Source organism: Scyliorhinus torazame, chromosome 11 (assembly GCF_047496885.1).
Source record: "Scyliorhinus torazame isolate Kashiwa2021f chromosome 11, sScyTor2.1, whole genome shotgun sequence".
Classification (NCBI taxonomy): Eukaryota; Metazoa; Chordata; class Chondrichthyes; order Carcharhiniformes; family Scyliorhinidae; genus Scyliorhinus; species Scyliorhinus torazame.
Genome location: NC_092717.1, coordinates 59844040 through 59859062, shown reverse-complemented (window position 1 = coordinate 59859062; position 15023 = coordinate 59844040). Strand labels below are relative to the sequence as shown.

General features: G+C 43.1%; 1 protein-coding gene across 3 annotated transcripts in view; it reads right to left on the bottom strand.

The window, feature by feature from the left end:
- golga4 (golgin A4) overlaps positions 1-15023 on the bottom strand; it is a 297304-nt gene that overhangs the window by 76551 nt on the left and 205730 nt on the right. For all 3 annotated transcript variants that reach the window (XM_072467359.1, XM_072467360.1, XM_072467361.1), the window contains exon 15: positions 10306-14582. In XM_072467359.1, coding sequence (XP_072323460.1) covers positions 10306-14582 — 4277 coding nt within the window. The remainder of the gene's footprint in view (positions 1-10305; positions 14583-15023) is intronic.

The following is a 15023-nucleotide window of genomic DNA, read 5'->3' as shown; positions in this document are numbered from 1 at the left end:
CAGAATTTAACTGTTGTTTGATCATGGAACTTTGCAGACTGTAAGTTAGAGGATGGAGCTGAAAAGCATCCAGCATTTTAACATTGTTGTGCATCTACACAAGGTAAGATAGTATGTTTATGCTCTTCTATTTATTTATTTATTTGAACAGAGACACCCAACTGGTAACAGGTGCCAGCTAATTGTCTTACTCCTTCATAGTCAGGATATAAACTACTGTGAACCTCCTGCTCTATTTGATGGCTCTTGGTGAGCACAAGGATACCACAAAATGTTCCTGGAATTTTTATATTTTTGCTGTCTCTGTTGAAGTCAGGATCCTAGACTTTAGCCAAGATGGCATCCATTGCTTTATTTTGAGTCAGAGGTGAATGATTTTGTCATAGTACTGATCTGCAAAAGCAGTAGCTAAGCATTAAAAAAAATATATACCTCTCACCCACTGACTTCCTGTGTACTTCAAACTTTCTGAATGCTTTGCTAAATTAATGGCTGCGAGAGCATTGAATGCTTGTCAATTTTTAAATAAATTGGCTGTTTTGTGTCCCACAAGGCAGTTTCTCAGTCAAAAACCTACTGCCTGTTTCCTAAATTACTATTTCCAATCAGCTGCGGCATTTTCCATGTGAAAAATCTGATTATAGGGAATAAAATAAAAGGGATTTAAACTAATAAAATGTGTAGAACTATGTACTTTGGCATGCTGTGCCAAAGGTTGCATAGCTGGTTCAACAGGTCAGGAAAATAGAATGTTTGCAATGAACAATCTATTGAAAGCCATATAAAATGAACTGACTTATGTGAGCAGAAGCTCCAACTTGCTTCAAAATAGCCAGGGTAGCGTATGTTAAAAGTGAATTCAGTCAGCTGTGGCTGCGACATAGTCTTTACCTTGCAAATCTGTTCAAAATATCCAAATCATAGGACCATAGAATTCCAACAGTGCAGAAGGAGGCCGTTCAGCCCATTGAGTCTGCACTGACCCTCTTAAAGAGCATCCCACATAGAGCCCATTCCCCAACTCTATCCCCGTATCCGCACCTAACCTTTTGGACACTAAGGGCAATTTAGTATTGTCATGTGAGAGTACTTTTAAGGCATGGATGTTTAAGCAATGTACCTTTAAAATACACCAAGAGTTGAAAGAAGAGGGGGAAGCGCTGGTAGAAGAGTTGAAGGGTAAATGGGAGGAGGAGCTGGGGGAGGAGATCGAGGAAGGTCTGTGGGCTGATGCCCTCGGTAGGGTTAATTTCTCCTCCTCGTGTGCCAGGCTCAGCCTGATACAATTTAAGGTGGTCCACAGAGCGCAATTGACGGGGGCGAGGTTGAGTAGGTTCTTTGGGGTAGAGGACAGATGTGGAAGGTGCTCAGGGAGCCCGGCGAACCATGTCCATATGTTTTGGTCATGCCCGGCACTGGAGGGGTTCTGGAGAGGAGTGGCGGGAGCAATATCTCAGGTGGTGAAAGTCCGGGTCAAGCCAAGCTGGGGGCTAGCAATATTTGGAGTAGTGGGCGAACCGGGAGTGCAGGAGGCGAAAGAGGCCGGCATTCTGGCCTTTGCGTCCCTAGTAGCCTGGCGAAGGATCTTGCTAATGTGGAAGAAGGCGAAGCCCCCCAGCCTGGAGGCCTGGATAAATGATATGGCTGGGTTCATAAAGTTGGAGAGGATTAAGTTCGCCTTGAGAGGGTCTGCGCATGGGGTTTTACAGGCGGTGGCAACCGTTCCTAGACTATCTCGCGGAGCGTTAGAGGAAGGTCGGTCAGCAGCAGCAACCTTGGGGGGGGACACGTCCTGGGAGGGGGGGGGGGGGGGACGACTGCCTGGGAGGGTGGATGAGAAAGAGATAACATGAAGGGTTGGGGAAACTGGCACGTACGGGTGAGGGCCAGTGTACAAAGCTGTGTAAATATATCATTTTGCCATGTATATATCTTGCTCTGCGTGATTTCTCGTTTTTATTTTTGTTATGGGGGGGGGGGGTTATTGTTTTTAAGGGAGAAAAATTGTGTTAAAAAACTTTAATAAATATATATTTTTTTAAAAAGCAATGTACCTTTAAGAAAACAGTGATGTCAGAGAGTGGGTGGAGCTGAGGTCAGGTCAGCCATTTTGGAAGTTTAGTTTTGCAGGTTTCAGTTTTGAAAAGAGCTGGTGTGTGTCTGTGTTTTGCAGTTTTGAAAAGAGCTTGTGAGTGTCTGTGTTTTGTCTGCCATAAAAGACTATCTCTGGATCATTTGGGTGATTTAAAGTAAAGCCGTTAACCTGATGTGATTTTGTTTATAGGTGTTAAGTCTCTTGGAAGTTTGAAGGAACATTTTAAGGAGTTATTTACTGTTGCAATATTTTCTGAGTTATCTTTGAAGTAAGGGGTGTTAAGAGATCCAATGTTTATTTAAGATGTTAAGTTGAGTTCATGGAATAAACAGTGTTTTGTGTTTAAAAACCCACGTGTCCATAATTGTAATCCTACACCTAGGGAAAAAGCCGTGTGCTAGGAAAAGCAACAAATCCATTAAAGGGAGAGGTTGGTTGAACTCCATGATACATTTTGGGGTTCTGAAAACGCCTCGCCCATAACAGTATGGCCAATCCACCTTATCTGCGCATCTTTGGACTGGGAGGAAACCGAAGCACTCGGAGAAAACCCATGCAGACATGGGGAGAAAGTACAAACTCCACACTGATAGTCACCCAAGGCCTAATTGAACTTGGGTCCCTGGATTCTGAAACCTTCATTGAAAGAAAAGACAGAATTGCATGAATACAGCGCCTTTCATCAGAACATCACAAAGAACTTTGCAGCCAATGAAGTGCTTTTCAGTGGAATAACTGATACAATATTGGAAACATTTTTTGAAACAACGTATATGAAGTTTTCTACTGCTGGTTTATTGCCATTTGTTTCTGGTTCTGTGTAAGTATTGTTTTACAAACAAATTCAAACATTAGCATTAGCATGAACATGGCTGTAGTATTTTCTGCTTTTTGAAGTAGGCACAAAATCGAGGTTGCATCTTTAATCATCAGAGGATTACATCGTGGTACAGGTCCCTTGGTCTACAATCCTGTTCATGTCAAGTACTAGGCTGCACGGTTCAACGCTGAAGTGCACATCTGCTTCTGAACAGCTTCTTAGCGCTGAACACAAGTTAAAGTTCGGACTGTTAGTTATATTTGGCTCTGCTCATAACAATGCCAGTTTTGCTCCGTGAGCTAGACAGCTGGTTTGTAATGCAGAACAAGGCTAGCAGTGCGGATTCAATAACCGTACCAGCTCGGTGTACCCGCACTGGCGCCGGAATGTGGCGACTGTTGTGTAATGCTGCTTCAGGCGCTCTCTCAGTGGAGCAGGGATTCGTCATGGTGCGTGGACCAGTAGCTTGGCATCAGGCCGCAGTAGAATCTTGTACTCGTACGGCAGCGTGCCCATCCCGCTAAATACATCTAGGTACTGAGTTAGGATGGCGTCAATGTTGGCCTGAAAATCCGAATGGGACGGTGTCGTAGTGTAGACCCTTTGAATGAGGTTCAGTTGTTTGCAGGCGTGCATACCTAGCAGGGACGCCCTGTCTGGTTTAACAATCTCGAAGCGTAAGCTTGCTTGTGTGTTGGCTGGACACCTGCAGATGGCAGGACCCCAGTGCCTTGATTGCGTTTCCATTGTAGTCCAGGAGTTTGCAGGCAGCTGGAAGGATTGTGGGGGGGTTTCTTGAATCTCTTGAGGTCCACCTGTGAAATCAGGTTGGCGGAGGCACCTGTGTCCAGTTTGAACTGGATGGGGCAGTGGTTGACCTTCATCAGTGCATGCCATTCGTCCTCGGAATCCACGGCCAGGATTGATTGGACTTACGATGTGTCCGGTGTGTTCGCACTTCGTAATAATGTCCACTCGGTAAGTGTTGTCCAGGTATTCATCATCTGGATCCATCGCACTGCCTGGACCTGAGTCATGCATTCGGTGTTGCACACTTCTGATGCACCGCTGTCGGAATTGGGAGCGCTGGCTCCTGACTGGTGGTGCAGATCCGCACAGGGCTGCATAGTGGTTTGGTTTCCCACCATTTAAACAGCGTTTGCCTCTTGCAGGGCAGTTTTTTAAAAAATGGGCCGTGCTGAAGTTGGCACACGTCATGACGTCGGTGTCATGACGCTCAGTGCGCTGTTGCGCATGCGCGGTGCGGTTCTCAGAGGTGTGCACCTCCGCAGTGCAGTTTCCGGCCGTTTCGTGTTCCCGATCGCATTGCGCATGCGCCAGGCCCCGGGAAGAGCGTGCAAAATGGTCGCTTTCGTCAATGAGGAGGCGCTGCATCCGGGAGATGGCGTGAACACTCTCCACCTCGTGGGAGGCTTGTTTTTCACTTTCTGCCGTTTTGTACTGTGAATAGCGATTTTTAGAGTGCTCATGCACAGTACACGTTTCAATCGTGGCTGGCAGGATCATGTGCTTGATTTTCAACAATTGCTCTCGCAGAGGATCAGAGTAGACTCCAAAAACGATTTGGTCTCTGATCATGGAGTCAGTGATATCACCGAAGTTGCAGGATTGCGCGAGCAGTCTAAGGTTAGTTAGATAGGAGGTGAAGGATTCGTCTTTACCTTGCATCCTCTGCTTGAAGATGTAGCGCTCGAAGATTTTGTTGGTGTCCACCTCACAGTGGCTGTCGAATTTGTCCAGGATGGTTTGATACTTCGTTTTGTCCTGTCCTTCGGAAAAATGAAAGAAGTTGTAGATCTCTATCGCATGGTCACCCGCAGTGGTGAGTAGAAGAGCTATCTTCCGCGCATCGGTCGCGCCATTGAGGTCGGATGCTTCCACGTACAGTTGAAATTTCTGCTTGAATGATCGCCAGTTGGCACTAAGATTGCTGGTGGTCCTGAGCTGATGAGGAGCCTGAATCTTGTCCATTGTGCCTGATCGTGTCTTCAGGATCCTTAAGGGGGTGAGCAGCCAGAAGTCGCGGTGCACATTGGTACCAACGGCGTAGGTAGGAAAAGGGGTGTGGAGGTAATAAACGAGTTTAGGGAGTTAGGCTGGAAGTTAAAAGCCAGGACAGACAGAGTTGTCATCTCTGGTTTGTTGCCGGTGCCACGTGATAGCGAGGCTAGGAATAGGGAGAGAGTACAGCTGAACACGTGACTGCAGGAATGGTGTAGGAGGGAGGGCTTCAGGTATTTGGATAATTGGAGCGCATTCTGGGGAAGGTGTGACCTGTACAAGCAGGACGGGTTGCATCTGAACCAGAGGGGCACCAATATCCTGGGAGGGAGGTTTTCTAGTACTCTTTGGGAGGGTTTAAACTAATTTGGCAGGGGAATGGGAACCAGATTTGTAGTCCAGCAACTAAGGTAGCCGATATTCAGGATGCCGAAGCGTGTAATGAGGCAGTGGGGAAGGGAACACTGACAAAGGAGAGTACTTGCAGGCACGGAGATGGGTTGAAGTGTGCATACCTCAACGCAAGAAGCATCAGCAATAAGGTGGGTGAACTTAAGGCATGGATCGGTACTTGGGACTACGATGTGGTGGCCATCACGGAACTTGGATAGAAGAGGGGCAGAAATGGTTGTTGCAGGTCCCTGGTTATAGATGTTTCAATAAGATCAGGGAGGGTGGTAAAAGAGGTTGGGGGGGGGGGGGGGGGGGCATTGTTAATTAGAGATAGTATAACAGCTGCAGAAAGGCAGTTCGAGGAGTATCAGCCTACTGAGGTAGTGTGGGTTGAAGTCAGAAATAGGAAAGGAGCAGTCACCTTGTTAGGAGTTTTCTATAGGCCCCCCAATAGTAGCAGAGATGTGGAGGAACAGATTGGGAAACAGATTTTGGAAAGGTGCAGAAGTCATAGGGTAGTAGTCATGGGTGACTTTAACTTCCCAAACATTGAGTGGAAACTCTTTAGATCAAATACTTTGGCTGGGGTGGTGTTTGTGCAGTGTGTCCAGGGAGCTTTTCTAACACAGTATGTAGATTGTCCGACCAGAGTAGGGGCAATATTGGATTTAGTACTTGGTAATGAACCAGGGCAAGTGATAGATTTGTTAGTGGGGGAGCATTTTGGAGATAGTGACCACAATTCTGTGACTTTCACTTTAGTAATGGAGAGGGATAGGTGCGTGCAACAGGGCAAGGTTTACAATTGGGGGAAGGGTAAATACAATGTTGTCAGACAAGAATTGAAGTGCACAAGTTGGGAACATAGGCTGTCAGGGAAGGACACAAGTGAAATGTGGAACTTGTTCAAGGAACAGGTGCTACGTGTCCTTGATATGTATGTCCCTGTCAGGCAGGGAAGAGATGGTCGAGCGAGGGAACCATGGTTGACAAGAGAGGTTGAATGTCTTGTTAAGAGGAAAAAGGAGACTTATGTAAGGCTGAGGAAACAAGGTTCAGACAGGGCGTTGGAGGGATACAAGATAGCCAGGAGGGAACTGAAGAAAGGGATTAGGAGAGCTAAGAGAGGGCATGAACAATCTTTGGCGGGTAGGATCAAGGAAAACCCCAAGGCCTTTTACACATATGTGAGAAATATGAGAATGACTAGAGCGAGGGTAGGTCCGATCAAGGACAGTAGTGGGAGACTGTGTATTGAGTCTGAAGAGATATGAGAGGTCTTGAACGAGTACTTTTCTTCTGTATTTACAAATGAGAGGGGCCATATTATTGGAGAGGACAGTGTGAAACAGACTGGTAAGCTCGAGGAAATACTTGTTAGGAAGGAAGATGTGTTGGGCATTTTGAAAAACTTGAGGATAGACAAGTCCCCCGGGCCTGACGGGATATATCCAAGGATTCCATGGGAAGCAAGAGATGAAATTGCAGAGCCGTTGGCAATGATCTTTTCGTCCTCACGGTCAACAGGGGTGGTACCAGGGGATTGGAGAGTGGCGAATGTCGTGCCCCTGTTCAAAAAAGGGACTAGGGATAACCCTGGGAATTACAGGCCAGTTAGTCTTACTTCGGTGGTAGGCAAAGTCATGGAAAGGGTACTGAAGGATAGGATTTCTGAGCATCTGGAAAGACACTGCTTGATTAGGGATGGTCAGCACGGATTTTTGAGGGGTAGGTCTTGCCGTACAAGTCTTATTGAATTCTTTGAGGAGGTGACCAAGCATGTGGATGAAGGTAAATCAGTGGATGTAGTGTACATGGATTTTAGTAAGGCATTTGATAAGGTTCCCCATGGTAGGCTTCTGCAGAAAGTAAGGAGGCATGGAATAGTGGGAAATTTGGCCAGTTGGATAACGAACTGGCTAACCGATAGAAGTCAGAGAGTGGTGGTGGATGACAAATATTCAGCCTGGATCCCAGTTACCAGTGGCGTACCGCAGGGATCAGTTCTGGGTCCTCTGCTGTTTGTGATTTTCATTAATGACTTGGATGAGGGAGTTGAAGGGTGGGCCAGTAAATTTGCAGACGATACGAAGATTGGTGGAGTTGTGGTTAGTGAGGAGGGCTGTTGTCGGCTGCAAAGAGACATAGATAGGATGCAGAGCTGGGCTGAGAAGTGACAGATGGAGTTTAACCCTGAAAAGTGTGAGGTTGTCCATTTTGGAAGGACAAATATGAATGCGGAATACAGTGTTAACGGTAGAGTTCTTGGCAATGTGGAGGAGCAGAGAGATCTTGGGGTCTATGTTCATACATCTTTGAAAGTTGCCACTCAAGTGGATAGAGCTGTGAAGAAGGCCTATGGTGTGCTAGCGTTCATTAACAGAGGGATTGAATTTAAGAGCCGTGAGGTGATGATGCAGCTGTACAAAACCTTGGTAAGGCCACATTTGGAGTACTGTGTACAGTTCTGGTCGCCTCATTTTAGGAAGGATGTGGAAGCTTTGGAAAAGGTGCAAAGGAGATTTACCAGGATGTTGCCTGGAATGGAGAGTAGGTCTTACGAGGAAAGGTTGAGGGTGCTAGGCCTTTTCTCATTAGAACGGAGAAGGATGAGGGGCGACTTGATAGAGGTTTATAAGATGGTCAGGGGAATAGATAAGAGTAGACAGTCAGAGACTTTTTCCCCCGAGTGGAACAAACCATTACATGGGGACATAAATTTAAGGTGAATGGTGGAAGATATAGGGGGGATGTCAGAGGTAAGTTCTTTACCCAGAGAGTAGTGGGGGCATGGAATGCACTGCCTGTGGAAGTAGTTGAATCGGAAACATTAGGGACCTTCAAGCAGCTATTGGATAGGTACATGGATTACGGTAAAATGATATAGTGTAGATTTATTTGTTCTTAAGGGCAGCACGGTAGCATTGTGGATAGCACAATTGCTTCACAGCTCTAGGGTCCCAGGTTCGATTCCGTTTTGGGTCACTGTCTGTGCGGAGTCTGCACATCCTCCCCATGTCTGCGTGGGTTTCCTCCGGGTGCTCCGGTTTCCTCCCACAGTCCAAAGATGTGCAGGTTAGGTGGATTGGCCATGATAAATTGCCCTTAAGTGTCCAAAATTGCCCTTAGTGTTGGGTGGAGGTGTTGACTTTGGGTAGGGTGCTCTTTCCGGGAGCCAGTGCAGACTCAATGGGCCGAATATCCTCCTTCTGCACTGTAAATTCTATGATAATCTATGATTAATCTAGGACAAAGGTTCGGCACAACATCGTGGGCCGAAGGGCCTTTTCTGTGCTGTATTTTTCTATGTTCTATGTATGCAGTAGCTGGTTGTCACGGATCTTGCTGAGTTGAACTAAATAGATTGAACAGTCACCCCTGGTATCATGTTGTGTTATGCTGCTTCGGATAACACAGGCTGCTACTTGATGCAGTCTTAATGGAGGATGCTCCAGACTCTGAAATGAGTTCAACGTGTTTATTGAACTATTAACAGTTCTCAAATGAGTTCGACTCTCTGCTAAGCTAACTGTAGTAACTCAGTCTAACTGTACCAGATTGCTCTAAGCCACGTGCTGGGGTGTGATGCTGCTGATCAACCCTGTCTAACTCTCTAGATGTCTGTCTGTGGAAAGAGGCAGGGCGTGAGTGCCTCATCTCTTTTATAGTGTTTATGTCATGCCCCTTGTGGTGATGCCACCTCTGAGTGTCCTGACTGCCCATTGGTTGTGTCCTATTCTGAGTGTTCATTGGTTGCATGTTTGCATATCATGACAGCGACTAGGGGCTTTTCACAGTAACTTCATTGCAGCGTTAATGGAAGCCTACTTGTGACAATAAAAGGTTATTATTATTATTTTGACCTGAGGTCAAATTCACCTGAGGAAGGAGCTGCGCTCCGAAAGCTAGTGACATCGAAACAAACCTGTTGGACTTTAACCTGGTGTTGTAAGACTTCATACTGTGCTCACCCCAGTCCAACGCCGGCATCTCCACATCATTATTATTTTGAGCAGAATTAGATAAAAATCTCAATACACAAAATGGCCACGTGAATGTTTATCCCTAATTCAGTAACCTTAATCCCATGGAGCAACTTGATTGTCATATTTCTTTATTCCCACTTACTTTAACCACCTAGCTAATCTGTTCTGATATGTTGACTATGATCTGAATCGATTAACTAGCTAAGAAGCACGTTCTCCAGCCTCACAATCCTGTGTAAATACAAAGGTTTCTTCTGCTCTCTATCTTAAATGTAACCATATTAATCTTATATCCATGTCTCTCATTCCAGAATTTTCAATCACTGAAAATAGTCTGTTTACTGCCACTTTGTTCCAAATATCTACGAATTTTAAGCATTTCTATGAAAGCTGTTTAAACAAAGGGGTGTGACAGCACGCTTTGCACATTTCTCCAGCCAATCCAGAATTGTTTGGTGTCAGGCGAGCTTTGTTGATGGCATCCTCACCTCTGAATCAGGTGGTTATGGATCCAGAGACTTTGAACACAAATCTAAAATAGTACTGAGGGATTGTTGAGTTATCAAATGTCATTCAGATGAGGGATAAAATATCTGACTCCCCGGGATCCTAGCCAATATTTATCCCTCAATGAACTTCTTTGAAATAATTGTTTGGTCATTATGGTGTTGCTCATTATGTGCTGGCTACATCACAACAGTGACTAAACTTCAAAAGTACCTAACTGGCTCAAAGGCTCTTTGTGATGACCTGGGGTCATGAAAAACACAATACAAATGCATTTTTAAAGCTAAATTCCTGTGATTGACGAAGGAATGTAGATTCTTCAATTATGCTTTGAACAAGGCATGGGCTTCATTCTTGCTAATCATGTCTTTTTCTGGCAATGCCTGCATTTTCAACCACCACCCCAATCCGTTAGCTGACAAGACTTGGTATTTGATAAAGCAATACTAAGACAAAAGAATCTCACTTGTGATAGTACTTACTTGGTTTTATTTTCCGCCTCTTCACTAATTTCCTTTCGAGTGATTTCTATTTCGGCCTCATGTTCTTTGCGCAACACGCGTAGGTCTTTTTGTAGTTTGGCATGTTCTTTACGTACTTTTTGTTTCTCATTTTCTGCCTCTTCCAGTTTATGTCCCAATTCTTTTTGTTGCCCTCGCATGCCATCTAGCAACTTTTGTAGTTCTGTGTCAGATTTTGTCTTCTCTTTGGAGCTATCCTCAAAGATCTTAAGGAGAGAGATTTTCTCTTCTAACTGTTCCTGGAGGACATGTATCTGTTTTTTGTAGCCTCCAGTCAAAGAACTGCTCTCCAATCTTACCTCCTCCTCAGTTTCTTTTATTTTTGAAGTGGAAGTACTTCCTAGTTCCACTATTGTTTGTTTCTCAGTAATTCCTTTTCTGTGCGTTTCATTTTGTAACTCTGCAATTATTTTTTCCATTTCCTTTATCTGTTTATCTTTTACACTCAACTGCGCCTTAAAATTTTCTAATTTATTGGTTTCTTCCTTTTGTTGTTCGACCAGCAATGAATATATGTGCTTCTGCTGTTCAAGCTCAGATTGAAGCTGGTCTCTCTCTCTCATCTGGATTTGCTTTTCATCCTCAACTTTTTCTAGATGCTTCTGAAGATCTCGACAAGGCATATTTATTTCCTGTTCAACATTTGTCTCTCCTTGACTCTCTTTGCATTTTTTCACCAGTTCATCTCTTGCTGATACCTCCATCTGCAGAACCCTAATTTTTTTTTCATAGCTTTCTCTCAACATCTTCAGAGAGTTCTCCTTTTCAAGTTTCATTTCGTTTCTCACTTTCTCAACCCATTTCTGGTTTTCTTCTTTTTCTGATCTAACTGGAGTTTCTAGGCTTTTCAGTTTTTCTTTTAAGGCCCCAATAGTTTCTTCTTGCTCCCCTGCTTTTTGTTTTAAGTCTCTTATCTGCTCAGTCGTACATTTTTCTTTCTCGTCTAATTGGTTTGTTAGTTGTTTCTTTATTCTTGCAATTTTCTGTTCTGCTTTTTTCTTGAGTTCAGCTATTTTTGTGGTGCTCTCTGCTTTCATTTTGGTTTCTAAATCAGTCAATTCTTTCTCCTTGTTATTTCCAAGATCGAACTTAATCTGTTCCCATTCATTCTGTTTCTGCGAAAATTCAACCTGGAGCAATTCCATCTGTTTCTCAAATGCCTCTATTTTTTCTTCAGCAGTTTTGCATCTACTGTCCTGATCACAAGCTCCAGCCTGAGCCTGGCCAAGCAATAGTCCCATCTCCTGCAATTCAGTTTCCTTCTGATGCAATCGTTTGTTGAGATCGTCTACAACCTTACATTCCTCAGACTTCGTAGCAATATCTCGATCTAGTTCTGCGATTCTAGATTTGGTTGCTTCTAGCTGGACATGCAGATCATTTATTATTTTCTCCTTCTCCTTTGTCATATACTCAAATTCACTTCCAACACTCTGTACATTGGTAGTCAGTTTTTCTACTTCTGCTGTCAACCGTGATACTTGGTGATCCTTCTCTTTATTTGCTTTAACAGAAGTCTCAAATTTTGATTCAAGCTCTTTCATCTTGCTGTTATGCTGCATTAATTTTGATTCCATCTTTTTCTTCCATTCCGTTAACTTGTTTTTATACTGGTCTGCTTGTTCAAGGGCTGCAACTTTCTCTTTAGAAACAGTTGAAATATTTGCAGATAACTGATCTATTTGGTGCTGCAGCTTTTGCTGTTCCAGTTGTTGCTGTTTGTTGAGCGATGAAATAGCTTCTTCCTGGTCGGAGAGACAAACACTGTGGTCAAGCTGCAATTTCAGATCACTTATTTGTTCCTCCAAGCTCAAGGTCAGTAATTCTTTTTTCTTCAGCTGTTCTGTGATGGATTCATGCGCATTTACACTTTCGGACAAGTCTTTTCTATACTGTTCAATGCATGTTTCCTTCTCATCTAATACTTGACTGTGATGTTTCCTTTCTTGCTGGAGTGTGTTCTGCTGTGCAGTGATGCTTTGTAGTTCAGATTGCAATGCCATAAAGTTTTGTTGTTCATTGTGCAGTTGTTGTGACATATGTTGTACCGAATTGTTCAATGAAACATTTTGATTTACTACCTCTTCAAGTTTAATTTCTAGTTCACTAACTCTATTGGTCCTTTGCACAAATGCCTTTTGTACCAGTTCAATTTGACTTTGATAACCTTTAATACGTTCATAAAGGATGTTCATTTTATCGGTACACCTCATATTAAAGTCATTGGTTTGGAGCTTGACTTTTGCATTTGCTTCATTAAAGTAATTAATTAATTGCTCTACTTGGCTCCTGATTTCGCTTTCATTCTGAAGTTCAACAGACCTTTCTTTAAGCTGTTTTTCATATTCCTCAGTCTCTTTGCAGTGTATATTTTCCAATGCCCGTCGACTGTCTTCCGCTTCCTTCAACAAACTGCTAAGCTCATGAATCCTATCCTGGCTCTGCTGATCTGATTTTTTAAGTTCACTTAAATGGTTTTCTAATGCTGTGCTTTCCAGCAAAGTTTGACTGTTAGTCTCTTCAAAGGTTTGCAATTGAGTTTTAAGGGCTGTTTCACTTTCAGTTAAAGTATCTATTTGAACCAATGTTTCCTTTAGTTCCCCTTGAAGTTGCTGTAGTTTACTTGCTCCTAAAGCAACCTCCTCTCCAAGTTCTGTTATTTTCCTGGATATCTCTTCCTTTTCATTCTTGGAGGATTCTAGGTTCTGTTTTAGCTCCCTCAATTCTTGTTGCTTTTCTTGAAACTCAATCTCATGTTTTTCTTGCAGTTCTTCAATCTGCTGTTCCAACCTTTTCTCCCAGCCTTGCTTAAGGTCTCCAACCTCTTGCTTGTGAATCTCATTAAGACTTTCCAGTTGTTGCTTGTGATTGGATTCCAGCTGGACCACTGTTTCATTAATTCCTGCAGAAGTTGCATATGCCATTTCCACCAGTTTTTCATTGAATGTTTGTTCCTTTTGTACAAATTCCTTCTGCTGTTTTTCCAGCTCTGTTTTTAATTTAATCTCTTGTTCAGAAAGTTTCATCTTAAATTTATCCTGCATTTCAGTTCCCTTCTTTTTAACTTGTTCCAGTTTTATCTCAAGTGCATTAATTTTCTTTCCATATTCCTCATTAAGTGAAGCAATTTGCTGGTCGCTTAGATTTTGATCTTCTATTTGTTTTTGAGTGAAGACGTCTGCCTGCTGTTTCTGAAGATCTTGTGCCTGATTAAGTGCCTTTTGCTTTCCTTCTAAAGTTTTCTGTAACTGTGCAATGTCTGATCGCAGTTGAGTAATCTGGGTTTCATATTTCTCTGTTAGGGAAACTACTTTTTTAAGCAGCTCACTGTTTTTTTCTTCCAGCCCTCTCACTTCCTGGGCCTGAGATTTATAGTCATCTAAAGTGGTAGTAAGCTCATTCAGTCTGGTCTGATCAGACAACTCTTTCTTTTCTTTCTCAGTCTCCAAGTTTTTCAGCAAATTCTGTAACTCTGTTAATTTCATCTCATGCAGTTTACGTTGGTCATCGAGTTCACAATTCAGCCTTTCTACAGCATCTTCTTGCTCTTTCTGACGGGCTTGGCTCACAAATTCTAGATTTGCAGAAACCTCTCCAGCTTCGGTTTTAACTTTTTCAAGTTGGTTTATCAAATGCTGTTTCTCTACTTGCAGATCTCCTACAATTTTGTCCCTTCCCTCAAGAAGATGACGAAGGTTGTTTAGCTCATCTGTCAATGCTTTCTCAACTCCACAAAAGGATTGTTCAACGTCTTTTTTAGCAGCCTCAATTTTTTCTTCATAATGCAATTTCTTATGTTCTAGATCCTTCTCATAGTCTTTGTCAATTGCAGCTAACTTATTTTCCAACTCTTGTCGTAATTTGAGCATTTCTGTCATATCAGTTGACAGTGCCTCCAACTCAGTTTGTTTCATGTCAAGTTTCTCTAATGTTTTTTGGTTCATTTCCTCAATGTGTGCATGGAATTGAGTTTCCTTCTCCTTCAACTGTACTTCCAGTTCTTCAGATTTCTTCTCAAGCTCCTCCAGTTTAGCCTTGTGCAGATGGCTAATTACCTGCATTTTTTCAGTCCACAATTGCTCTTCTTCTTGACGTATGTTTTCCAGTGCCTCTTCATGGTTTTTAATTAAGGCTGTAATTTCTAATTTGTACTTGGCCTTCTCCGTCTCTAGCTCTTCTGAGTGAGTTTCACCATCTTGTGACTTCTTTAAAAGCAAACTTTCCAATTCCAACACTCGCTGTGGGAAAAAAAAAGTCAATTTTAATAATGATAACTATATGCAGTACTTTGAATTTCATATAATATATATGCATGTCTGAGTGTATACACATGTTTAATCTACCTGGAACCAGTGTTCGATTAATTTCGAAGTTGCCCTGACTCAACTTATAAACTTCAAAATTACAACAGCACTTCACTGTTGCTGGGTCAAAATCCTGGAGTTCCCTCCCTAACAGCACTGTTGGTGTACCTACACCTCAGGATCTGCAGCGGTTCAAGAAGGCAATTCACCACCACCTTTTAAAGAACGAGGGTGGCCAATACATGCTGGCCTAGCCAGCCGTGCCCACACCTGTGAGTGAATGATAAAATCCCCGTCATAATTTATGGTAAAAATAATGCAACAGAATCAAATGTGTCATCAGGAAACAACAACAGTCTAGATTTCTCGTCAGTG